The sequence below is a fragment of the Culex quinquefasciatus genome, chromosome 1 (genome assembly GCF_015732765.1).
Source record: "Culex quinquefasciatus strain JHB chromosome 1, VPISU_Cqui_1.0_pri_paternal, whole genome shotgun sequence".
Taxonomy (NCBI): domain Eukaryota; kingdom Metazoa; phylum Arthropoda; class Insecta; order Diptera; family Culicidae; genus Culex; species Culex quinquefasciatus.
The window spans coordinates 54,580,750-54,608,743 of record NC_051861.1 but is presented as its reverse complement, the minus strand read 5'-3'; the positions used below and the strand labels follow the sequence as shown (position 1 = coordinate 54,608,743).

Below are 27,994 nucleotides of genomic sequence, written 5' to 3'. Positions count from 1 at the left end.
AAGATTTTCTCGCTGTCCGATTTCTTACTTTTATTTTTTTCTCCTTAAATATTTTATAACTATTACAAATGTTGCCATACGCAACTACTTACATGATACAATTAATTTGTACTAATATTGATAGCTTTTGAAAGATTTGTAAATATTTTACGCTTCTGAGTAACAACGAAAGACTGCGTGGATGTATCGAGTTTGAATAGATTATGAAATCAACGTGTTTTTTTGTTGCAGAACATCCAGTTTTCCATTGCTACTTACAAGAGTTAGTCACTCACGGATGTGAAATAAATAGTATTTTCAAATATTTAAAATAAATAATTGTTTTTTAGTTTACATAAATTGATAACTATACAAAATAGTAAGCTACTAAATCATTATACACGGAGAAAAAAGAGTTCCCAAAATCGTGAACAAGCGTTCATGAAAATGGGAACCTCGAACAAAGTGTTCAAATCCCATGGTACGATTTTGAAAAACGTACCATGAAATTTGAACACTTTGTTCGAGGTTCCCATTTTCATGAACGCTTGTTCACGATTTTGGGAACTCTTTTTTCTCCGTGTAGTAGTCGAGGATGGGGGCACATAGAACAATAATTACAGCAACGCAAAAGATTGACATTTTGGGAACGTTAATCGAGAGTGCCATTTTTACACTTTTGATACATTGGAGATCGGCGCCAGTGGCACTTGGCGGGAGACCCGTCCAGAAGTGTTCCCCGAGCTGGTATGCAAGATCCGTACTCCGATTCACAGGTTTCCCAAGGCGTCCAGTTGCAAGATCCAAGCGTGACGTTACAGTTGCCCGAGAAGCATGGCTTTATCTTGCACGGACAGCCCTTCCGGTAAATACCGGCTAAACCTCTTTTCTCCACGATCGTCATTTCGGAGTACTTGCGAACAAAGCTGCAGAGGCCCACGTGGATATCTTGGGCAGCAATCGCATACAACTGGTTGACTTCAAGCTGCAAGCCACACATTGAATCACTGGCAGGGGTGATAAGTTTCCCATGTTTTAGCAACTTCTGAGCTCGAGGATTCATCTAAAAATCATAAATACATCAGTTTATACTCTTTTACGATTAGTACCTGAAACTCACCTTGTATTCTTTTTTGATGTTGATCTTGTACACGTTTACACCGTTACTCTTCAATTTGGATTTTCGTACAATTTGTGCAACAATTACTGTAAAGACAAAATCCAAGCTTTAAGAAAAATAATTGAAACCTTTTATTTAGACTAACCATAATCTGCTTCGCAATAGGCTGATTGGGCGTGCTCTGGAAAGCAACTGCAAGCTTCCGTGGGGGTCAACTGCAGCATGAATCCTAACGTCACCAAAAGTGTCAGAGACATCAGACAGTAAGGATTCGAATTCCACTTGAATGCCATCGTGCTGCGTTTATCTGTAAAAATAGATAGAAAGTGGGGTTTTGTCAGCATGGTGTTAATGTATTACGTAACATAAGTTTAAATAAACGAATACTTTTTGAGTCACGAAATTTGTATTTTTAAGCTTTAGCAAATTGATTCAGTAGCGAATGTAAAGAGAACCATGATTAATGCATGTATGTCATCATAAATCATAACATTATAATCTATTTCCTTGGAAATCAATATTTGGTATAATGAGCTCAACTGGTTTTGCTTGTTCAGCTCATGTTTTGAGAATGATGTCAGCTATAATGACAAACTTTTGAACCACAACTTTAGAACTGTTTGTGTTTCCCAAGCACGACAATCGAGGCAATGGTAAGCTAACATCTTAGAAAGCGGCGCTGGACATATTTTCGCTGATTTTTTTTTGTGGCAGCCTTAGTCCAATGACAGTGTTGTTTTATGTTACAATGAACTGTAAACTATTTATAACACATTAATTAATAATCAAACAAGGACATTTGAGCTCTTTACAATTTTTGAATTTTGGAATCTTGAGTAAAAAAATATTTTCATAAATTCACTGAATTAGCAAATATTTGACAGAAGCCATAAACCACGTGAACACTTGCGGTCCACGATGGGGGAGGGTTGAGATTTCCGAAAAAAGTGTTCACGTGGTTGTAAAGTTTTAATTGATATCCTTTTTTAAATTATGGGCTTGAATTTTCTTTTTTTTATATTTTCATAACGTACGTTCAATGCCAAATTATATAGTTTCCTTTAGCATGTATATTATAAAACGTGTCCATATCCGCCACACTCTAAATGGTCAACCATAAAGATCGGTAGTTTACCGCGCTGAAAATCACCTCTAGTCGAGGCATTAATGCTGGAAAAAGTAGAACAATACCATCCTTACCCTAGTAGAAAGTCTAACTAACAGGATTTCGTTTCAAATAAAATTACTATTACTAATAATTAACTTTTCATATCACAATTTAAATTTAAATTGTCCATAACTCACTTTTTGACGAAGAACTTCGTCTTAGGGCTCTTAATTCTGAAATTAAATATGTCTTTATTGAAAATCTTATTATAATTACTTTACTTTTACATGCTAAGTGGTATGGCTTAATGCTCTACATCTTTATTGTATTTTTAGTTTTATTATTAACTGTTCACATTCATTTATTAACATGAAATTGTTTTACATTTTTGCATTGAATTGAATACATTTGGGTAAAAAAGAAAAACATATTTTAACAACTAATCCTAACTTAAAACTAAAATAAAAATTCTTGGAATTATTCAAAATCACTAGAACGAGTAAACTACGAACTGTATTTTAAGATGAATGCTCCAAGCGTTCTTACTTGTTCCTGGCGAGTTTTGCACCCACGCAGTGTTGTTGTCATCTCGATGAAAATGTTCAGAAGTTCTTGTGGTGAAAACAGGTCACTGCTGCCTTCATCCGTTGATGCTTATTGGTTTTCCCTCGGTTGCTGACTGAAGCCAGGATTCTCTGCAACTTTTTGCCGCTGATTCAACGGCAATGGCTGCAGATTTGGAACCACTCATTAGTTGCTTCTGAACGGCTGGACTGGTTGGATTGGCTGGACTGCCGCGCGGGATGACACGCCTTCTCTATAAAACCATGCGTCAACTCAAGGCAAGATTTAGTCGGTGGTCTACCACCGAAGCGAGAGGAGCTCAGCTCTTCTCGCAAGCGTCACCAGGAGGCGCCTTCAGGAACTAGCCTTCCCGCTTCCCTATAAAACCACGGGAAATATAAAACCACGAGAGGAGCTCCTCTCGCAAGCGCCACAAGGTGATGCATTCCCTAAATACCACCTAGGATTCCTCACATAATGTTATAAAATCAAGAATTCATCTAAATGTAATTTCTTTATTCGTTTTTCGTCATTTTGGTTATGCCTGTTACATTACCACCCGATTTTTGTGTGTGAAAAATTATTCCGTTTAATAAATCGTTGGCAACGACTGATCATTTCTAATAAAGTTAGTCCTTCTCTTTCTTATTGAGAAATTCCAGCTCAAATCAGAAATTTTTCTGGCACTTTTGTACCCGACCCTCTCCGATTTCTTTGAAACTTTTTAGACATGTTATCCTAGGCCCATATAAGCCATTTTTGTGTATATGGAGCCAATTGTACTCAAAAATGACATTTGAGAAGGTACGCCCTTATTTAAATATTTTTTTATTTTGTAATTTAAAAAATACTGTACCTCGAAGCCGTTGCATCGTATCAAAATGTGGTAACTTGTAGGAAATTGGACGAGCTTTCTTAAAAAGCACAGAAAGAAAAATACACGCAAATTCTATGAGATTTTTCAATTTTCAAGCTTAAAGGTGAAATTTTAAGGTGATGCCACGATTTTTTTTCGTTCAAAATTATTGTGTAATTAGCCTAAAATGTGACAAAAAGACTCGCAAAAAATGCAGGATGGTATATCTCTCCTTAAAAAATACAAAAATCATTTACTAAAACTGTTTTTTTTAAAGTGGTCTAATCGTCAAAATTTTCGAAAACCGACAGTGGGAATCGATTTCCCAGACAAATTTACATAAAAGCCTCCATATTGACCATTGTCCTATGTCCATTCCTTGTAAAATTATCTGGGAAATCGATTCCCACTGTCGGTTTTCGAAAATTTTGAAATTCAGACTACTTTTCAAAAAAATAGTGTTAGTAAATGATTTTTTGTTTTTTTTTTTTTAGAAGAAACATACCATCTTGCATTTTTGTAAGTCTTTTTGTCACATTTTAGGCTAATTACTCAAAAATTTTGAACGAAAAAAATCGTGATATCATCTTAAAATTTCATTTTTAAACTTAAAAATTTAAAAATTTCATGAAAGTTGCGTGTAATTTTCTTTCAGTGTATTTTTTTTCAGAAAGCCCGTCCAATTTCCTATAAGTTTGTCTTTGACCACTTTTTGATACGATGCAACGGCTTCGGGATACAGTAATTTTTAAATTACAAAATAAAAAAATATTAAAATAAGGACGTAATTTCTCAAATATCATGTTTGAGTACAATTGGCTCCATATACACAAAAATGGCTTATATGGGCCTAGGATAACATGTCTTAAAAAGTTTCATTGAAATCGGAGAGGGTCGGGTACAAAGGGCCAGAAAAATTCCTGATTTGAGGTGGAATTGCTCTATTCTAGAAAATAGGGTAAAATGTTCTAAATATGTGGGATGATTGTTACTCTTTTAAAGTTTATTTGTAGTTTTTTTAGTTTTGCTTTTTTTGGTGTTAAAACCACCTATTTAAGGTATTCAAAAACACCCAACAATCAAAAAATGAAATTTTGTTTATTAACTTAAAAAAAAATCTTGAGATTCTCAAAACTTAAATTTGTCAATAAATTAAATTGTTTGTACGTATCAAGCAATACAATGTGATTGGTCAAATGAGGATTTTTAAACAAACAGTGTATCTCTACACGTCAATGAATTTTCCAAGCCTATTTCATCACTAATGTAAATGAGAAAAGACGGTTTCGGTTGGATTAAATGAGTAGAGATGTTTTCTAGTTACTAGTCGAAAAGGTAGTGACCGAGCGCGCAGCTCGCCTTTATTCGTTTACCTCGGCTGTGCCAACATTGTCAGCGTAATAGTGAGATCGCTCTTGGACTAGGGCGGATCATATCAATCGCTTACTTTTGTTCGTTTGACCACTGTCTTATATGCTGAGATAGTTCTAGAAACTTCATGACAAACGCGCAGCTGCTTCAACAGGAAAAAAATTACCTACTTTAGCTCACTAGCTCAAGTGAGCGCAAAACGCTCCGGTGAGCGCGAGCGAGCACGAGTTACCTGATAAAAACTCACGCCTTCCGTGAGCGCTCGCTCATTTGTTACCCTGAACCCATGACTGCTGACATTAAAGGGGGAAGATTGCATTGCGATCGCAGCAAGCATCTAGAGTGGTGACTCTAGATAACATCTATTTTTTTTAGTTTGAAAATTCGTCCAACGATGGATCGCAACAATATGTTCATCAAAATTTCTGAGATCAAACCTCCAAAAATTATATAAATAACACTCATAACTTTTGATAGGGTTGACAATTTTTTAACTTTTTTACTCATTGGCTTTTAATTATTTATTTTACGATGGGTCCAACGTACTGTACCGTTAGGCTTCGAGACAAAAGCCCCCGTTACGGTGTCGAGAGAAAACCGCAGCTGGGTCCCGGAAGCTGCGAGGTGGCAGCCCCACCCCGAGACTAGGTATTCGCAGCCCTGGTTAGGCGGCATACCGAAGCAAATCACTAACTCAGAAAAACGAAAGAAGAAATTCAGGACGGATTAATCGGCATCAGACCAGGCGATGTAAAAAGGACAACGATTGGAAACTCGGTACTTGGAACGTTCGAACTCTCCAAGATCCTGCACGTGCTGGCCTTCTTGCCCGGGAGCTGCACAAGCTGAACGTGCATGTGGCCGCCATCCAGGAAGTTCGATGGCCCGGTCATGGAGAGCGAGAATTCACGGCGGTGGACCCCATCGCCAACACCTCTTTCAAGTACCACATCTACTACAGTGGCGGCGAAAAGGCGATGCACGGAGTCGGTTTCTTAGTGATTGGGGATCAGAAGAACCGAGTCATCAAGTGGAAGGTGGTGAATGACCGGATCTGCGTGTTGAGAATAAAGGGCAAATTCTTCAACTACAGCCTGATCAACATCTACGCTCCGACGAACGACAAGCCCGATGACGATAAAGACGCTTTCTACGAGCGTCTTGACAAGACCTATGGAGAGTGCCCAAGACACGACGTGAAGATAGTTATCGGAGACGCAAACGCGCAGGTCGGAAGGGAAGCCTTCTTCCATCCTGTCATCGGCAAGGAGAGCCTTCATCCTCGCACGAATGACAACGGCCTACGTTTGGTCAATTTCGCCGCAGCCAGTGGAATGGCTATCTGTAGCACCTTCTTTGCGCGCATGAACATTCGGAAGCACATTTGGCGACACCCGAATGGCGAATCGTGCACACAAATCGATCACGTTTTGGTGGATGGTCGACACTTCTCGGACGTGATGGACGTCCGATCGTCCAGAGGACCGAACATCGACTCTGATCACTTCCTGGTAGCGTGCAAGATCCGAGCTAGGCTGTCGAACGTGCTGATCCCGCGGACTGCGAGGATAGCGCGGTTGAACGTCCAGCGCCTCGCGAGCAGCGACGTTGCTGCAGAGTACAGTCGGAAGCTCGACGAACGGATCAACGAGGACGCGCCAACGGGTAACCTGGACGAGCAATGGGGAGCCCTCCAGAGCATCGTCAACACAACGGCTACCGAAGTGATCTGCACGACCAGAGGACGCAAACCCAAAGGGTGGTTCGATGCGGAGTCCCAGCGAGTGACGGACGAGAAGAACGAGGCCAGGAAGCGGTTGCTCGTTAAGGGTACGCGCCGAAACTGTGAGCGATACAGTGAGTTGCGAAGAGCAGAGAAACGAATCCACCGCCGAAAAGAACGGGAGTACGACGAAACGGTACTTGCCGAAGCGGAAGCACAGTACAACGCGAACGATAAGCGGAGGTTTTTACGCAACTCCGTAGTAACAGTTCAATAGGGCGAATCTGCGTTTGTAAACAAGCAGTCCATCCCTTTTGCTCAAGTGACAGTTCACGTTAAGTAAGAGGGGGATAGACTGCTTGTTTACAAACGCAGATTCGCCCTATTGAACTGTTACTACGGAACTGTAAACGGTGTAGGGGAAAGTGGGGCAAGTGTAACAAGCTAAGGAAATGCTCGTTAAAACCCATTAAAACGTTAAAACATCTGTCGGATTTTTTCATAATCATCTTATTTCAGGTCTTGACTAAGACTTTGATAGAACAAATTTTGGAAAAATCCTGTTTTTTTCAATGTTAAACATTGATTTTAAAATGTTTGATTTTCCGTCCGTTCTACTCAACTAGTGGGGCAAGACGAACAACCCGTTGGGGCAAGAGGAACAATGCATGAAAAAACATGTTAATTTGCTAACAAGTGAACTGCTATCACTTTGAAACATCAGATTAGAATGTATTTGAAACGTTTCTTTCATTTTTAAGTTAAATAATAATATTTTATTAAAAATTTGATCGTTTTTACGAAAAAAAAAATTACTTAGATGATAAATAGTAAATTTTCATAGTATCACTTAATTTTGTGTGGAATTTTTTTTTAACAATTGTTTATCAGTTTTTAAGAACTTTTTTTTTATTTATTTCCCAATAAAATATGTTATGGCAGCAATTCTTATTTTTTTTTCATACTAAAAATCCATATGGTACGTACGAGCGATTGTTCCTCTTGCCCCATATGGTCGTCTTGCCCCACCTTCCCCTAAGAAGGAAAACCACGCATTCCCATGTGATGTGCAACGACACGGAAGGCAACCTGTTGACAGACAAGACTGCGGTGGCGGCTAGGTGGAAGGAGCACTTCCAGCAGCTGTTGAACGGTGAGACACGAGAAGGAATCGTCGAGGACAGGATACACGTTGAGGAAGATGGAAAAGCTGTGGACCCGCCTACGTTGGAGGAAGTAACTAAGGCTGTTAAAGAGCTCAAGAACGGGAAATCCGCGGGAAAGGACGGACTTCCGGCCGAACTTTTCAAGCACGGGAGTACGCGGATGACCGAGATTCTGCACCAAATCATCCTACGCATTTGGTGCGAAGAACAGCTTCCGACCGACTGGTTAGACGGGCTCGTCACCCCAATCTACAAGAAAGGGCAAAGACTCGATTGTGTCAACTATCGAGGCATCACAATCCTCAACGCAGCGTACAAAGTACTCTCCCGCATCCTGTGGAGCAAGCTGAGACCGATGACCGAGACCTTTGTCGGCGAATACCAGTGCGGTTTTCGAGCGGGTCGGTCAACGACGGATCAGATGTTCACTCTGCGACAAATCCTCGACAAGTTCCGGGAGTACAACCTGCAAACACACCATTTGTTCATCGACTTCAAGGCGGCGTACGATTCGGTCAAAAGAAACGAACTTTGGAAGATTATGGTAGAACACGGCTTTCCGGCGAAGCTTATAAGACTGATTCGTGCAACGCTCGACGGAGCAAAATCAAGCGTGCGAATAGCTAACGAGACATCTGAAGCTTTCGAACCTGGACGGGGTCGTCGGCTTCGTGGAAGGCCTCGTACGCGTTGGCTGTGTGCAGTCGACGAAGATGCAAGAGCGGCCAACATTGTGGGCGACTGGAGACGAGCGGCCCAAGATCGAGCATCCTGGAAATCTTCGATTTGTTCAGCGTTGGGTCGATAGACCTGTTGCTGATAAAGTAAAGTAAAGTAAGTATGGGTCCAACGTAGATCCTGCCATTATTTTTATCAAGATATCTGAGATCCGGCCTCTAAAAAGTGTATAAATAACACTTAAGTGCTTAGAAATTTTGATGGGTTTGACTGATTTTGAATCTTTTTGACTCATTGGAAATACCGCTCAAAAATATATAGAACATGGGGGGTTTCATTGCAAAACCACCCTTTTTACAATCTGCCGGACTTTAGCTGAAATCGTTTTTTAGCATTACTTTTGAAGTTCTTTATTTAACTTAATAATATATATAATAATTTTTAATAGGGACATAGACGGATCTATTGAGACTAGAAAGGTTAATATCTGTCACGCCAGTGCAGGGATGGAATAATCGCTTGCGAACTTTTTTCACCCGCGAAAGAGAGAGGAGGCAAATCACGCAAAAGAAAATCACTCCCTCAATTCTCCCAGAAAATCAATCTGCTGATGATTTTTTGTGAATTTCCTTGTCAGCACCACTCAAAATTATTTTTTTCACTTTGTTTACACACATTGCCTATCTACAAAATGTTACAGGCCAATTTGCGACGTGTAACGTTACAAGTGCAAGTGTAGTAGTGAAAGAGATGTTCCGCTGAATAATCAAGATGATGGTTTTTTTAGATTCTTTTTACCGATCTTTCGTGTGCGAGAGCATGCTCCCTTCGGATTTTTTCTCTTGATGAACATCCAATGATCTTAAGACTTTATTTAATCACTAATACCAAAGTTCACTGTACATCAATCTAATTGGCGCATTTTTCATTGGTGGTTCATTTCTGTAAATTTTATCTTAAACATTTAATTGAAAACGGTTTATAATTCTTGGTAAAAAAGCATTATACATGCTTCAGATGGATGGAAAACAACCAACATAGAAGCATTCTTTGGATGAGTTTACATTCCATATCAACCGCTTCTAATGAAGACAGCATGTCGGCTGTTATTTAGCTCACTTAGCTACAGTGGCAGAAAATTAACAAACTTATCGTTAGATCATCACGATTTTTGAAGGCTTCATCCGACTAGCTGAATACATGGAATTTGTAAGCTTATCGAAGAAAGCAAATTGAAATTAATTTATTATTTAAATTTAATGATAACTTAAGCGATATTTTTTCAATTATTGATAAATATTTTTCGCTGCTAATAAAAAACCGCACTTATCATATAAACACGCGCTGAGCTTCAAACAGGTAAGTGACACAAGTATCAAAGTTGTCACGACTCAGCATTGCTGCTGCTGGAGAGGTCGTTCATTAACGATTCCCATGGCGTCTTGCTGAGAATAATCAATGACATCAGGTTGATGTCAAAAAACTAACAATGTCAATTAGCGATCGATTGATGGATAATTTTAATGGATTCAGCAACAATTGTCCAATGCTTGATAGTAAAGTTCCGCCTTGATTTATATTGATGCAACAAATGCAAATTAACGGTATTATAAAAGCTCGGTGTAATCTAGCTTTTCCAGGTAAGCTTATATTTTCTTATGAAATTTGATTACACAATATTTGCTGTGATATTTTTAAAAAAATTAACTTTATGATAAAAAATAGCTTAGAAGATTTTTTTTGTAAAACTCAATTATTGAAGCCATGGATCAATTTAGGTTACTCCATTGATCGTTCGTGGATACAATTCCCTTTCACTTATTCTCAGTATAGTTTATTCTAATCATGACCAAAAAAGGATTGATTTCTCTGAACATGACATGCAGCAATCTTTTCGCATAAATGCATATATTCTGACAGTTGCTTAGAATTTCGCTACTGCATGACATCAGTGTGGCTTTTCCATAATCTGAACACGCTGCAATAATCTAAACATGGAATAACAATTTAAATGACACCTCTCAACAGATATCCTGAAAGGTTATGAGTGCAGATGTATGTATAATGTCAATCTGGTTAAGTAGACGACAGATTAAGAATTTTTCAAGAAATGTTCTGCACTTGATCATTTGTTCTGTAATTTGTTTGTATTGATTAAAAATGTAACCAGTGATAAAATTGTTACCAGTAAACATAAATTAAAAAGCAGAAAAGCTAACGTAAACTGCTAGAATAGTTGATATTGAACAAAATTGTACGTTTCACAATTTGCCAACGCTGATTTTACGATGTTTGCCCATCATGCTTACACCTACGGATTGGCCTATAATCAATAAGTACCAGATGAAAAGGCCTAATAAGAAACCCGTGGCAAAGATCAAAACTTGAGAAACTAGTTAATTACATATACGCCAAACGGCACATATATTCAAAGTTATTTTGATTGGCGGCACGAAACCAGGCACGAAAAGCCATCTGGTTATAGCGGTTCGTTTCACCGGGAAGCGTGCCCACCATCACCATAACAAGCGCGCCAATTCTTGCTAAAAGTCCTATGGTGCAATTTGGCTTTCAACACAAATTTGTTTGTGTAAACTTCTCTTCCACGAAACTAAGCTGGAATTTTGTAAATAATCACGCTTTGTGGGTGTTTCGGGTTTGACATTGAATTCTTCGATGATATTTGATAGTTGTAAAAAATATTATGTATATTAAGGAGGACATTTTGAAAACATCATAACAACCATCGACACTTAATAAGAGACAGGACCTAGCTAGCTTGTTTCTGTGGTAAGGTTTTTCATAAATTCAAGTCAGTCATGGATACTCTTGACTTTAATCAATTTGTTTTAAAGTGATGTATGAAAATGACTGTTACATTAGGGTGCAATATTATTTCCTGCACAGCATTTTTGTAAAATCCCTTTTGGTTTTCTGAAGAACTAACCAAAGTTTGAGAACGATTTGATTTAGTTTATTGGTGTTTCACGATTTATTGAAACCGAACTCATCTCGAACTTTGGGGTGCTATTTAGGACCCCACAAGGAACTGCTCACTTCATTTGGACAACTTTATTATTTTCCATACAACCCTACTGTTACATCTAGAAATACAGAATTTAGTGTGTGGTAAAGAAAACATTTTAATAATCGCCAGATTGGCGCACTCCACACATCATCATCACATTGCATTGCGTACAGACGAAGGAGCAAGATGCACAACAATGTGTTGGCTGACTGCAGGCAAAAAAAGCTCGACACTTCTCGTAGATTCACACGACGGCGACGACGACGCAACACAGTCAAGTGATGGAAGGTGTTAATACAATCAACGACAGCAGCAGTCCAAGTGCTCCACTAAAGTGACGGTTTGCCCCGCGGTCGGATAGTTGGCAGGTTCACGCTAACAACAGTCATCCGGAATGTGATGAGTGAATATATGAGTGAGGGCGATGCAAAAGTGTAACGTGTGAGCAGGGAATCACTCGAGAGCATCACAGCTCAGTTTACACGTTGCATCGGAATGTTGATCGATGGTGCGTATGACATATTACATCATGTTAATTATTTTAACTTTTTCGTCATAATTCACAGTTAACAAACCGATGACGGTCACTGGTCAGCAGTGTTGATGATGCAGCTATTTGATACGAAAAAGCTAAAACAAGTGTGTCTACCTCCAACGGTCTGCATTTTAACACCTTCATTTTTTGGGGTTATTGATTAAAGTTTACACTAATCAACATAAATTGACGAAAATGATTTCACATGCTCTACTCGAGGGGAAGATTAAACATTAATGTCTTAAGGGCTGCGTAGTCTGGTATCTTTTCAAATGACTCCGACTCCACTTGTATCCCTCCAAAAGATCCGACTCTGACTTCAACTACAACTTCCTTACAAAGATGTTCAGCTGACTGCGACTTCGACTCCACAGTCTGCTTAATTCGAGGAGAAGCATGCCTTTTGGGGTCTAACTGTAATAGAACACTTTTGCAAGGATGTTCTGGGATTGATCAACCTAGCACTCTTCTGTGAGTTATTGACATTTAGCATTTTTAACATTTGAAACCAAATCGACTAGACTGTAGGTACTAGTGTGCACAGGTTGAGGCAACATGGGACATTTGCCCCATCATCCTCAGAAATTTGTTCTAAAATTGGTCAGGGGTGTACATAAACGACAAAAATTTCTAAAAGCTTATATTGTTGCCCAATTTCCTCGAGGATCTAGGCACGCAAGTGACTGTAGGGCATACAGTATGTAAAAAAAGTATTTACACCCCTTGGGCACTATGCACATTTTGTGATGAAACATGTAAAAAATTTAAAGTTTGACAGGAACCTAGTACTACGTTTTGTTCAGAAACTCATGCCAAACATTTTGCTACAAAAAGCTCATGAAAAGATGATTTTTATAAAAAGTTATATAACAAATACTATTACGAAAATAAAAAAGGTGCAAAAAAAGTTTGTACACCTTTCGAAAAATTAACATAAATAATGTTATTTGTTGACAAATCACAATAAACCCAGTCTCGCAACTCCAAATAGGCATCCTTGACTGATTAAAAAAATAATTTGGATTGAATTTAAAGTTTACTAACTACTTAGTATAAAAGTTTATATAACTCTGGAAATTCTATATAAAACTTATCTAAATTTAATTAGGTTTTATAGAAAACCTGGATGTATGGGTATCAAAAGATCGGAAATTTTATGCCCTTTCCGATGCCACATAGGTTGACTTGTGAATTGTGGACCGGTTCGGATGCCGGCGGATTTTCCGACGACGTAATTCCGGGTTGGTACGAAATTCCAACGAAAAATCTATTCTATCGATACAAATACCCCCAAAACGGTGTTATGCCCACTCCAAAATGTTTATTTAGCAATTCTATGGTAATATATTGACATTTATTTGAATTAAAAGTTTGCAAAATTAAGTTTTGATAAGTTTTATATAGAATTTCCAGAGTTATTTAAACTTTTACACTAAGTAGTTAGTAAACTTTATATTCAATCCAAATTATTTTTTTAATCAGTCAAGGATGCCTATTTGGAGTTGGGAGACTGGATTTATGGTGATTTGTCAACAAATAACATTATTTATGTTAATTTTTCGAAAGGTGTACAAACTTTTTTTGCACCTTTTTTATTTTCGTAATAGTATTTGTTATATAACTTTTTATATAATTCATCTTTTCATGAGCTTTTTGTAGCAAAATGTTTGGCATGAGTTTCTGAACAAAACGTAGTACTAGGTTCCTGTCAAACTTTAAATTTTTTACATGTTTCATCACAAAATGTGCATAGTGCCCAAGGGGTGTAAATACTTTTTTTACATACTGTAAGTGCTTCATTCCATGACCCTACAGATCCTCACAATTTGGCTTTGATTCTGAGCCGTTCAAAAAAGATAACACTCCGTAAATTGTTGCGACAAATACAAATCCAAAAGATTTGCATCCTGTCACACAGCTCAGAAGTACGTTGCCATTTGTTATACATACATATAATTCAACCAAATTTTGGAATAATATTCAGAGTTTTCAAACAAACAAAACTCATTTGAATTTTTTTCAGTGTCACGTATTTTTCGTTTGCTTTGGTTTACTCAAGGTCAAATACAAGAATGCGCTTTTTTTTCGCAATTTAAAAAAAAACTAGTTATACCTACAAACCTTCTATAGATTACTTGCTTTCTAAATTTATTAATAGAAAAAATCCAGAATTCAATTTAATTTTTCGTTCTTTTATTATTGTTTCTATCCTCTAATCTCTCATAATCTTGATATTTCAAATTGAAAACAGTGTCCTCTGCATAGCCAGAGTTTAATTAAACTGTAAACTGTGTACATTAATTAAACGCAATACAAAATATCATCTAAAAAAAACTTATTTAATATAATCTTTTCAGACATGAACTTAATCTAATGTTGAGACTAATTTGAACTACCTACGACAAAATCATAGAACATTAAATTTAAAAAAAAAAAACAATCTTTCGACAACTCTGAAAATCAACTTCGCACATATATAACCATGGGGTTATATATACTTTTGCCTTGAATCATTTTCCCTTACCCTTATGACCATTGCCACAATTCACAAGATGAAATCGTTGAAATATCATTTGCATGCAGATCCCAAAAATGGACATCATCGAAAGTAGAAGTATTGTGCTGAGATCAAATATGTAGGCACTGCTAGACAACACAGTTAGTTTTCGCTTTCAAACCTATTTTTCAATAGACAACGCGCGAAAGTAACTACAAGAGTCACTCTTTGCTGTGCTGCTGCTGCATCAGCTGGGTCCACTTGAATATTTAGTGAGCTCCGCCTGCCTGCAAGCCGCCTCCATGCATTTTACTTAGTCGCCACATGCCAGCAAAAGTGTTGGTTCATTGAGAAACTGATACATCTCGCTGCCGCCACCCGTCACTGCAGTCTAACTGGTGGTCGTGCATTTCGAAGAATTTCACAACCCACGAGAACTCTTCGAAGGTGGTTTACCAACACTAGCTTGTGATCTTATCTTGTTATCTTCAAGTCGCGCAATTTGCGCGCACAAACACCGCTGGCATTGTTGCAAAAATTGTCGCAGGGCAACATATTAGCGACCCATTTCGAGAAGCGGAGAGATTTTATACACGCAAAGATTGTGCTAGATAATATATATATTATTTTGGACTGACTTTTGTTGATTTAGCTAAAATAGTAGATGAATCGACCAATGAAATAATGAACCTCACTGATCACATAATCAATAACTACATTTGTTTGGTGAGTCTCTCCGTGTAGCAATGAGGCAAACGGTACTCAAATTTCCAATTTAATAATCTCGTCAAGTTCCACCGCAATGACGTAAGTCATCTTTCTGTTGATAGTCGCAACAAACAAGTCTCCGGATTGTGCTATTCTTCTACGGGGCCACCCACAAATCGCGTGGTCACTTGGGGGAGGGACGTTGGCGATTGTCCACAATCCATACAAACACAAATTTGTTTTGTATGAACAATTGTGTACAAGAGGGAAGGGGAATCGGATCCTAAATTAAAGAAAAGTGTCCACGTGTTTTGTGGATACCCAATAAAGGTGAATCAACCGCAAGGCATAGGCGTCGTTATTGGATGCTAAGGGAGATTCATCCGTACACAGTTTGATGATACCGACAATGTGTTCAGGAATGAATTTTGTTGGTTTTCATTCAAACTAGAAGGTTTTCTTAGATCCACGCTGCAAATCGATTCGACAGAGGGTGAGATCACCTGTTTGTTTTCAGTTCGTTTCCATTAAAACTGGTTTGTTTGGTTCTACACACCAATGAATCTTAAATTACACAAGGTGTTCTGGAAAAAGTCTCCAAATATTTTGGATGCTGATGTTTTAACATTGTTTACCAACAGTTAGTTAACCATTTTTTTTAATTTGAAAATAAAACCTTATTTGTTAGGACAAATTCCCATATGTTTTGCAGGTCCTGATTTCATCCAATTTGCCACAATTAAAACAAATTATTTTTTTAAACGTTTGCTGAAAATTTGCTTGCTCACTTGCTATTAAGCAATTAATTAATCGATTGCAGTTCTGATATGCCAACAATAGTTTCGGCAGGGTACTGTGGTTTTTAAATTTCCAATGCATTAAGGCTTGTTTCAAGATAAGGCGTACCAATATTCAAACTAGTATAAATAACGTTATCCAAAGCCGTTATGTTTACGGTATAAGTACTATGACTTTTTATATAGATTTACCAATCTTACCTAAATTTATGTTGAAAAGGTGGAATTGCACAGAAAAGGAGGCAAAATTACACTTTTTCAAACTTAATCAGCTTAATATTTCGTCGCTTGTGTGAAATCGTCTGCTGTAAAAAGATAGGACGTGTCACAAGATAGCACACAAGCGACGTTTTCTTACAGTGCGTACACTGAAAACCCAACCATGGTAGTTGCTACCATATTGTAGGGTTAAATTGAGAACACGCACCGACGTATTTTTGCTAAAAACATTCCGTGCTTGGATTGACTGATTAACGCAGTCAGTTTTACTATGTCGAAAGCGGTATGGTAATTTTAACCCTCGATTATGGAGAGAATGATAATGATTTCGTATTTGCTACCATGCAATTTTCTGGAAGCATGGTACATTTTACCATATTTGCGTTTACTTTCACCAAAAAGCCACAGTTAATTTAATAAGCAGCATTTTTAGCAAATTTTCTTAAAACTACCATGGTCGGGCTTTCAGTGTAAGGTTATGTCGATCCAAGTTTTGGATAAAACTAGGTATCAAATTAAAAAAAAAAAAATGATCCGAACTGATCCGTAACAAATTTCTAGTTTTCATGGACCAACAATGATCCGCAAATGTATCATCGATGCTTTAACGTGCTCAGAATATTTAATCATGTGGGATGTACAAAATTTGTCATAGACAGAACATCAAAGTATCAGGCACCTTGATTTGCAAAATCATTGAACCATTGCGAGGATGAGACGAGCACCTTGTCTTGCTTTCGATTGTTTTGACGAGAACGTCTTACTAGTGCTTCTTCGGTACTAAAGTGGCTCAACCTAATCCAACAACGCCGCGCGCGACTGTGTGTGAGATGTGTTTGCGGCTCGGAATATGAATGCGGTGGATGTAACAATAAGTGTGAAGAGTAGCAGAATCATTCACGGAGTTATTTTTAACCGATGAAAGCGAGCTACTTTAAATGTATCACTCTCCGCGCAGCGAAAGACAAACAAAAATAAAACGCAGAATTAATTGAGTCATATTTTTGGTGGTTTTGTTTTTGAATTCCGCTCGCCGCCGCCACCGATGCCGCTAAGCCGACATTCCCAGTAGCGGCCGCGGGTTTCCCCCGGAATTAGAGAAGAGATAGTCGCGTGCGTGCTTGCGTGCCTTAGAGAAGAGAGATATGTCTGCGATCAGACGCATATAAACACGGAAGATGCTGGCCGGTTGGCTGGCTGGGTGGTGGGTTTGTGATCCTTGAGTTTACCTTCCTATTTAGAGGAAAAACATTTAGATGACTAGTAGAGAGAGATGAAGACGAAACAGATATTTTTCTCACTCTCAGATTGTAAAACCAGGTGTTATGGCAGAGTAGGGACCATCCACAAACCACGTGGACACTTTTTTGGAAATCTCTACCCCCCCTCCCCCCCCCCCCCACCACCTTGACAATTGTCCATCATACAACAAAAAAACTTTTTTGTATGGAGCGTGGACAATAGCGTGGTTCACGGATATATGAAAAAGACAAAAGTGTTCAATTTCGTTTGCATCAACCGGAATTTTGAAGTACTATGACCCAAAAAGCTAGCCTGAAAATTTTAGCTTATTTGGTTATGGTTTAGTTGCTCCAGTTTTGATCTGAAGTTAGTATGGAATTTCAATAAATTTGATTGATTTATTTTTCGCTTTTTAACTCTTCTTCTAGAAAGTTTTCCTCAACCCGATAAAACTTTATCATGTAAGAGTTTTCTTATAGATTTTGATTCGGGGAACAACTTTGTAGAACATCGCAAAGCGCTAGGAAATGATCCCGAAAAGATACAGATTAATTTTTCTAGCATATTTTGAAATTTTGCCGAAAAAAGTAAACTCTAAAAAACATCCTGTATCTTTCCAGGATCAATTCTTAGCATTTTGCGATGTTCTACAAAGTTGTTCCCCGGATCAAAACCTATAAGAAACCTATGAATAGGAAAATTTGATAGGGTTTTGGGAAATTTTCTATAAGAATATGTAAAAAGTTACAATTCTCCATATTAAATTGAATCAAGTTCCATACTAACTTCAGATCAAAACTGGAGCAACTAAACCTTAACCAAATAAGCTCAAATTTTCAGGCTAGCTTCTGGGGTCATAGAACTTTGAAATTCCGGTTGATGCAAACGAAATAGAACACTTTTGTCTTTTTCATATATCCATGAACCACCCTAGTGGACAATCACCATCCCCCCCCCCCTTAATGTGTCCACGTGGTTTATGGATACACGGCGTGTTTTCTAGAACAACCTTTTCAAGAAAAAATAGTCATCGCTACTTTCAAATGTGTCTTATAGGAAATTTTCTCAGCTATCCAATGCTTCTAAGAGCGAAATGTTTCATCGGGAAATTTCTGAGATATCTGTATATTAAGTTTTCTGTTTTAAATTCCTGTATTATTTATTGGAAACTTAATACTAACAGTTCAGAAAACTTATCAAATTATGTGTTTCATGTGTCATGTACTCATCAAAATGTGCAAAATAAGTCAAGAAACAACTTTGTATAAGGTTGCAAACTGCTTAACATTTTGAAAATTTTGTTTGATCTAATTTTTTGAATATATGGGATTTATTCAGAACTTAAAATCATAAAACCGTATTAATATATTTTTTTACAAAAATTATTAAAATATTACATATTTTTTGTTTTGGTTTGGGTTATTTTTTTGTGTACAAATATCACGTGTCTTCTCTGATTTAGCTTGCTCAACTGAAACTTTGGCAGGTTTGTGATTGTTAATGGTGTTATTGAAATTTAATGAAATTTTTTTATATTTTCTTAAGCAAACATTAACCAGGAGCATAAATACAAATATGTTTTAAAATCGAAAATAAACTACATATTACAGTTGCAAGCTTTTTTTTTTGTTTGAACAAATATTAAATATTATTTTAACAAAAACTTCTTTTCGAACTATTATTCATTTAATACAAAAAACTAAAACAATCATTCATACTAATGAAAAGTATTTCTCCTAAAGCTTGCAACGGTAGTTTGCCGTTCAATTTCGAATATTAAACATGTTTTGAATCCATGCAATTGGTTCATGTTTGGTTAAGGAAATATGATAGTTAATCATAAAAATCTAGGGAATACCCTATCAATCACAAACCTGCCAAAGTTTCGGTTGAACAAGCTAAATCCGAGCAGACTGGTGTTATCTGTATACAACAGTTATGTAATAATCCATTTGTTCTTGTAAAAATCATATTTAAAAACGTTTTTATGATTTTTATTTCTGAATAAATCCCATATCTTCAAAAATCCGGTTAAAACTTAATTATTCTAATGTTTAGCGAATTGCAACCTTCTACAAAGTTGTTTCTTGTCTTATTTAGCACATTTTGATGAGTAAATGACATATAAACACATCATTTGACAAGTTTCCTGGACTGTTATTTAAAAGTTTCCAATAAATGATTAAGGATTTTAAAACAAAAAGCTTAAAATAGAGATATCTCAGAAATTTCCGGATGAAACATTTCGCTCTTAAAAGCATTGGAAAGCTGAGAAAATTTCCTATAAGACACATTTGAAAGTAGCAATGATTATTTTTTCTACTTAAGGTTGCCCGAAAAACACGCCGTGGGATGGTCCCGTAGTAAATGCCGGAATTACACTTCTGGAATATTTTTAACAGTAGAGTCCAGTGTTGCGTTCCTCACGCGCTCACGCGCTCGTGAGCGCTCACTTTTCGCTCATTCGTGAGGAGGAGCGCTGCGCGAGCTAGCTCACGTTTGCCCGCGCTCACGTTTGCTCCGATTTTTTCAGCTCGCGTTTGCTCCACGCTCGCGCTCGCGCTCATATTTCGCTCACGGAGCGCTTATTTTGGACGTGTCGCTAATCATTTAACGTTTTTGAGAAAGTTTTTATTTCAATTCTAGATGAATTTTTTGCTTGAGGTGCAGTAGGGCTGAGGACATATGATTTTGTGAACAAATTTTATGATATATGAATTGGAATAGCTTATTTTCATCAACCTTGTTTTAAAATAAAAGGTTGGATTTGCAAGAGTCAAATCATTTTTTAGACATACAGTTGAATGTATAAATATTTTAGAATTTAAAAGCCTTATTGTAGCAGAGAGGTAAGGGGGGAGGGGTATAGACGCCTAAATAAAAGGGCCTGTAAACATTAGAAAAACTTACAAAACAATGAATTGATTCAAGAGGATTTATGCATTGGTAAGTTCGATTCAATGTTAAATGCTTCGTTGATTAAAATATAACATTAAACTGTTTTATGTACCGTCAGTGGGGGTGACATTGGGTCTGGGGGGTGAGATTGGGTCAAATTGATTTTTTACGGATTTTACCATTCCTCAGATTCTTCTCAATGAAACTGGATTCTGCTAAAAGGTTGTGTAGGGGACATCTTAAGATGACTTCGCTGAAAAATCTCGTTCCTAGAACAAATCCGGTTATTTTGGCAGCTGTCTAAAATTGAGGTACGTTTTTGGCCAAAATGACCTCTCGAAAAATCATTTTTCTAATATTTTTGTTGGGATTGCTCAAAACTACCCAATTGTTTGAAAATCTCCACTTCAAACATTGTCAATACGATTCCTTCGAACAAGAAACACTGTTGGATGACTTGTTTTTACCATATCGTTGTATTTGAGCATCATTTTAGTTCAAACTATTGGCATTAAAGGTAGTGTTCATCAAAATTTCCCATATTTTGGGAAAATGTTAGTAAACTATCTAAGAACAAATCTACGTTGAAAGATTTTCGATGTTATTTAAATTGTTTTTGTTATTAAGAAATTACAAGAGGTGAATCGTTTTTGGCCCATAGTCACCCCCACTGACGGTACCTAATCAGTGTTTTGACTACATTTCCAGATTGCGGGTCAGAATTAGCTACTATTAAAAAAGTTATTCCGTTTATTAAATCTTTAAATGATTCAGTGATAAGAAATGGATGATCATTTCTATAAGGTTAGTCTTTATTTGGTAGAAGTTTCAGAAAATAGGGTAACATTTTGAAACAGTTCTATTTTTGAATATTAGCCTAAAATTGCTAATGGTTGAAATAACCCTTTGACTCAAATCAAATAAATTGTCAATATTTTTCACCACAAAAAGGTTGGCTCTTCTTCCAACAAGTGGATTTTATTCAACATTTCCGCAACCAAACCTCTGAAAATATTCAATTACAAGTTATATATGATTTTTTGAACATGAACGATTGTAACTGTTTAAAAGATTATTCAAAATAATCAAAACATACATAAATTGTCATTTTTTTTTGTACATAACAGCAATACAATATGGTCAAATATGGATTTGATTTGTGAACAAATAGTGCATCTCTTCACGTCAATGAATGTTTACATTATGAATTAAGTTTTTTGTTAATTGTTCGAAAAATGTCTAGATTTTAAATAGAACGTAAATTTCGGTTCGCTGACCAAATCCACTTCATTGCATACTTTTGTTTGTTCGACCACTTTCTTGTTTGTTTTTGCTGCCTGTGCTGAGATAGTTCTGGAAACTTCGTTTCAAACAGGCAGATGCTTCAACAGGAAAAAAAACAACTACCTACTTTGGCTCACCAGCTCACGTGAGCGCAAAACGCTCCGGTGAGCGTGAGCGAGCACGAGCTACCTGATAAAAACTCACGCTCCAGCTGGAGCGAGCAAGCCTTCCGTGAGCGCTCGCTCATTCGCAACCCTGAGTAGAGTAGAGTCATGGACAGACATTTGAGACATGTTCTGTTCAATGGTAATACATTGATTTTTTTAACTGAAATGATAAGTTCGGGATTTGAGCTACCTACTACCTTTAGATTACTAGTACCGCACGTCCCCTCAGAATTTCCAAAAATATACCCACGTAGTTTTTGAATGGCCCCTGTATTATATATGTATTTAATAAGGTTAGTAAATTCAGCTACACAGAAAAAAAAATCATGGTAATATTACATCTGGGAAGGGGTACATCTTTTATGCAAGAAAAAAGGTGTAATTTTACCTCTGGAAATGTGTAATTTTACCACTTTTCTGGTGTAATGTCACTTTTTCAGTCTAAATTGAGGTAAAATTACACCATAAAAGAGGTAATATTCAACCTTCCAAAATTAAAGCTTCCAAATCTACATTATTTTTTTCTGTGTATTCAGTACATGGCAAATGCACCTTTCAATAAATGTGCAGTTTGGAACTTCAAAGTCTCCAGAAGAGTTTTGGCGAACTCGCCCATGGTTGCACCAGAATATCGCTTGGGCAACTGAAACATTACTTTCTAAAAAAACAGGAAACCACATTTTTATCAAAGTAAAAGTATAAAAACGTTAAATCTATTCCAAAACAAGGCATTGTATTTGAACCGACAGTTTAAATATTCTCCTTATTACAAAAATGGGTATGCAATAGAGTGACAATAAAAAAAATCGATATCAGGGATACCTCCTGACCCTTCTGACTCGTTTCCTTAGGCAAAAATAGGTAACTGCGCAATTTTTGAGCCAAATAGGTAAAGGGTAGCAATAGATCGTTGAAGCAGGTTAAAAAAATCTTTTCATCGAAAAACGTCTTCTTTGAATCGCTAATAACTCGTCAGGGTTAACTCGGATCGTTTTGCGGTATTGGACAAAGTTGTTTTTCGTAACATTTTACATAGAATCTCACCATTGACAACACATTCAACGCCACCTTTTGGTGATTTTTTTTTGCATTTTCCCATACGTTTTTGCGATTTTTTCCATACAAACTTCAACGATCAATAGCGAACTTATTAGCACATGGTTGGAACTCCATACATCCTGTCAGCCCAAAAAGTGGGACGATTGTTCAGCTCTGTCGCTGGTATAGTGTAAATTTGTCCAAGCTAGTCACAGCCTACTCAGCATAAACAACTGTCAAATTTGAATCTCTTATACCACTCGCAGATTGACAGATAGACCTTGTTTTTGTTTTATCTACCAATTCTGCGTAATTCAAGCAATGTTTCCAAACATGATCGACTTGTGGAGATTATGTTGCTTTAGTGGCGCAATTTCTTTGTCAACACTTCATTTTGTATGCTCTTCTTCAACAGTTAAAGCTTGCTCACCCTCGTTATTTCACTGATGGGTTGATAAAATCGTGGTTATAAAAAGGAAAGGAGCAGATTTTGATATTGCGAATGGGTGATTGGAGGAAGACGTCATCCCTTATTTTTGTTCGATGTCACAGAATTCAAGACATTTTACCAGCACTAGCCAAATACCTGTTCCCAAAGGAATGCAATTTTTAACTGCACAGATTTTTCCGGCATTTTGGAGCATGCAAAGTATATAAATTGCAAAAACAAACGGCTGACACGAAAGGCGTGCGAGAAGAAAAATGAAAATTCAAATCTTGGCATGCTGCGATTTTGTTTACTTGAGGCATCTTCTCAGTATACCAGTTTTGATCGGACGAGGGGTCAATGCATATTTCATGTAGCCGGTATCTGTTTACGATTCTATGACATTGTAAAAATCAATCAAAATCTTGTAAAAAAAAATAATTTAAAAATTGAACTAAAAATGGAATGTTGTCATTTTAGTAACTTTTGAAAATGTTATTATAGGGAAACTTACTAGAAAATTAAAATTTGGTTTTAAATAAGTAAGTAGTAAAAGAAAAACACATAGGTTACATATTGTTACAGTATCATTATCAAGATCATTATCAAAAACATCTCAAGTTAGAAAAAAATATGTTTTGCACTATATGAGTGTTATTATGAGATTTTATTACATCGACAGCTTTACTTATTAGTTACATCTGCTGGCAATTATTAGAATCTACTTGACAATGATACCTTGTAACAGATTGTCCAAGGCACATTAAAATCAACCATTGTAATCGGCTATCAGTACAAGAAAAACATAACCAGGTTTGGCAGAACGTCGCTCTAAAATTATTTTGCCGCCTGGAAACCTTGTTTGCAATCACGGCAAGGCGTCATCCATAAAATACATCACGCTATAGTAGGGAGGGGGGTTGTCACAAGCGTGACAAAGTATGAAAAGGGGGAGGGGGTCTGTAAGACCGTGACGGCACGCTAGACTATTTCTTGAATACTGGAAATTCTGTCTAAGAATATATCTAGAAAAAGTTTAATGTTTGTTAAACTTCACTCATAAATCAAACACGACACAAGGCTTTAAGAAACAGAGTTTTTGATGATAGATGATCAGATTTTCTTTAAGAAAAATATTCTGATTTCTATCATTACAACATTCAACAAAACATAAATAAAAATCTATATACAACCTGTAACAATTTAAAACTAGCAAATGAACTCCGAATTTGAAAATAATCCTTTTTATATATCATGCAAAAATTGTTCAAAAAATCAACAAAATGTTTCATACGTTGGAACAAGCGTGACAAAGTGTGATATAGGAGGAAGGGGGGGTTATTTTTGGCCGATTTTAGCGTGATTTTGGCAGTCATCTTTAGCCCTTCAAAAGTTTCCGAGTTCTATTACAAGAGTTCAGTCAAAAATGATGAAGTTAAATTGCACGCCAAAGTGCCGTTGAGTCAACATTATGTACTGGATGGAAATACACGCTGTTATCCAAAACTAATAGTACATAATTTGCTACTTTTGATAATTTTATAAAATTCAAAATATTCTTATTACACGCACTATGGACGACCCATCGGTGCAAAACTGCCATAAAAACTGGTAGAAAAGTTGCAGCTCTCCACCGCGAGAGGCAGCACCTGTACTGTCCCCGTTTTTGAACCTAAAGTTCCACATATGTGTTATTAGGGTCAAAATTGGCACATTAACTAAAAAATCGAGCCAGGGGGTATCTTTTCATATTTTCCAAATTTTTCATTTTTTTTTTGTCATCTTAGTGTGCTATTAGCCATTATCAGCAAAATACAAGAATCGGGAAATGCAAAGATTTTTTTAATTTCTCTAAGAGAAGGAAACGTAGTTTGAAATATATAATGGAATCTTTGTTAAACAACTAAATCAATAAATTTGAAGATAAAAAAAAGAAAAAGAGTTTTGGCGTTTTCAAAAAAAAGTTGCTCAAAGTTGTTGCCTTGTGGTGCTCTGGTGCTTATAGGTTAAAATAAAGTATTTTTTATCAAGATTATACAGTCCAGACTCGATTATCCGAAGCCTCAATTATCCGAAGTTTCGATTATCCGAAGGTTTGTATGGAACTTCACGATAAAAACATCGTTTTTTCTTTTTCTTTTTTTAAACATCTGATTCGAGCTTTGCGACCCAAACTTTCGCATAGTTAAGGGGTCATACGCTCGACCATTAAAAATTTAAAGCTATGGGCGTAAGCGGTTAAATTTGCTCGAACATAAGCGTGTTTTAGGATTATTGAAGTGATCAAAAAACAGCGAAATTTTACAAATGCAACAGAGCAAACATTCGAGAAACAACACCACAAAGGTTTTTTTTTACTAAACTATTATTTCATCTCGAATTTAATCGAAGATTGTTCAACTACTTTGTTCCTAGTAATTAGGCCAAATAATTTTCGGATATAGACATTTAGTCTAATCGAATGTTTTTATAAGATAAGACAATTAGTACTCATCACAATGTATCAGCAGCCAGTGTTGAGACCAACCGCGGTAAAATAAACCCTTTACGTAGCGTTGAGCGGCGCAAGGCGCAATCATCAACGGTATTAAACCTTCCTACACGAGGGCGCTTTTGTACCTTTTATCACGCGTACACACTCCAAAAGTCGTCGGCGTCGGCGTCCTTCAATTTCTCGCGGTGCAAAACAGCAGCGTCAGCGCTTTCGTCTCCCTCACGGTGACAACAATCACTCACTCAGTCAGGATTTCTGGCTGAAATCGCAACAACTGTTGATTTTTCTCACTTGTGGCACTAAAAACGCGAACAGATGCGCGAACCCCTGTCAAGCCGTTTAAGCCGTTTGTCCGCCGCTTCTGGCAAATCCTTGGTTCCGTTCACGCCTCACGACGCTGGTTTGCAGTTTTAAAAATATTTCACTTTCCCACACTTACACCTTCTTCGTTGGCTCACCCTCTCTGAACGAAAAATAATACCTCAAATTGGCAAACCATAGGGGGTCCCCGACCAGGCTCGCTTCTGTGCTTAAATTCACTCACGCGCCGAGCTCTCGGAAATTTTCATCCAATCGGAACGACGTTCGAATCTCTACTACTGGCTCAACTGAGCGTTCGCGCGAATATGAAGAGGGAGTGATTTTCGAAATAAACACCGTGTACACACGAGGGAGCGCGCTCTTGAAGCACATGCTCTTACAGCTGCACAGTATGAAATAATTAGATTTGTTTGCAATAAAATTTTCACTGATTTCTATACATGACATTTTAGAATTTGATTTTTAATGATGGTTAATAATATTATAAATGCTCTCAATTTCGATCTCGAAAATAACCAATTTTCACCGTGCACTGTCATTACACGTTTGTATTTGAACGATACTGCTGAGCGTAGAAGGGTTCCGATTGTTGCTCGCTCCACTCCCCCTCGATTAAGAAGCAATGTCGTCGTGACGGGATTCAGCAACATACTCGCTCTATTTTGCATTATTATTTTAAAAACAAATCGAGGCCTCTGTGCTTTCTTATGCTAATCAGATAGGAAAACCAGCAAGCTTAGTAGTACAATGACATTTTAATTATCAATTAATATTTAATTAATTATTTGTAACAATCAAACAACACACTACAAAAAGTGCAAAATATTTCAATGTGCATGATAAAAAAGATGTAATCAATATAAAATCTAGGACAACAAAATAAAATGAGAAATTTTTGCTAATCCTGACATTATGCAGCCAAATCATTCCTGAGGTTTCACTTTTAAGGGCCACCTTTTGAATGAAATTTGAATGAAAAACACTCCGAAATAGCGAAAAAAACGACCCAACCCAATTTTTATTCGAAAATAATAAAAAATCATCAAACCACCGTTTTTATAATAATGTTTTTGTTTTAATAGATGAATTAATAATATGATTTTCTACTCATTTATAAAATAAAAGTAAAGTCGTCCTTGTTCCGAGGAATTTGAGTTAAAATTTTTGTATCGAATCACCCTTTTTTTTATAACTCCGCAAAAGTCAAACACAGATCTAATCTATTAATACCCTAACGCACCCAATCTTTCGAAGGGATCCTGGAGGTTAGGTAAGGTTAGGTTAGGTTAGATTACGCCTAGCACTCTTTTTGTCATTTATTAACATTTGTAGTACGCCATTGCATTCGAATGCATTGAAACATCACAAGCGTTAAAGCGGCCAGGCCTACTGCGTAAAGCCGTATCGCAGAGATGATTCGTAATTGGTTTGAGTTTGAGCACTGAGTGTTCGAACAACAACACAATTCTGTATCGACAGGGGAGAAAGAAGCGTGGGGACACACCATCATACGCTCCGAGATTTTGTTGTATTCGTTGGGAGCACCATGCTAAGAAGGTTTGGTACTCCGGGACCCTCTGGGATGGGACATTGTATTTCCACAAATGCCCTGGATACTATTTGCCGTGGTTATAGCGCCATAACTCGCTCTCTGTAACAGTATTCTTAATTCCAGTCCAAGCTCACCAAGTCGTCATAGCATAGTGGTAAGAATTTTTGCTTACCAATCCAAAGGACGGTGGATCGAACCCACCTCGAGTGACTTGGATTTTTC

At 37.1% G+C, this 27,994-nt stretch overlaps 2 protein-coding genes across 4 annotated transcripts in view; one reads left to right on the top strand and one right to left on the bottom strand.

Moving 5' to 3' along the window:
- The window catches only part of LOC6034727 (synapsin), a 62,443-nt gene that overhangs the window by 6,721 nt on the left and 27,728 nt on the right, over nt 1-27,994 (top strand). The gene's annotated exons all lie outside the window — the stretch shown is intronic.
- LOC6034728 (tissue inhibitor of metalloproteinase) lies at nt 5-26,528 on the bottom strand. Of its 2 annotated transcripts, XR_005279065.1 has the most exons (5): nt 26,025-26,528; nt 1,245-1,406; nt 1,100-1,185; nt 565-1,042; nt 5-379 (listed from the first exon to the last, which is right to left on the bottom strand). XR_005279065.1 is itself a non-coding variant. In XM_001844956.2 (4 exons), exons 2-4 carry the CDS (start codon nt 1,390-1,392, stop codon nt 632-634), a joined length of 645 nt encoding a protein of 214 aa, XP_001845008.2. In that variant the 5' UTR covers nt 1,393-1,406; nt 26,025-26,528; the 3' UTR covers nt 483-631. The 2 variants fall into 2 exon arrangements, 1 of the variants encoding a protein (XP_001845008.2); XM_001844956.2 differs by lacking the exon at nt 5-379 and having other exon boundaries at nt 483-1,042.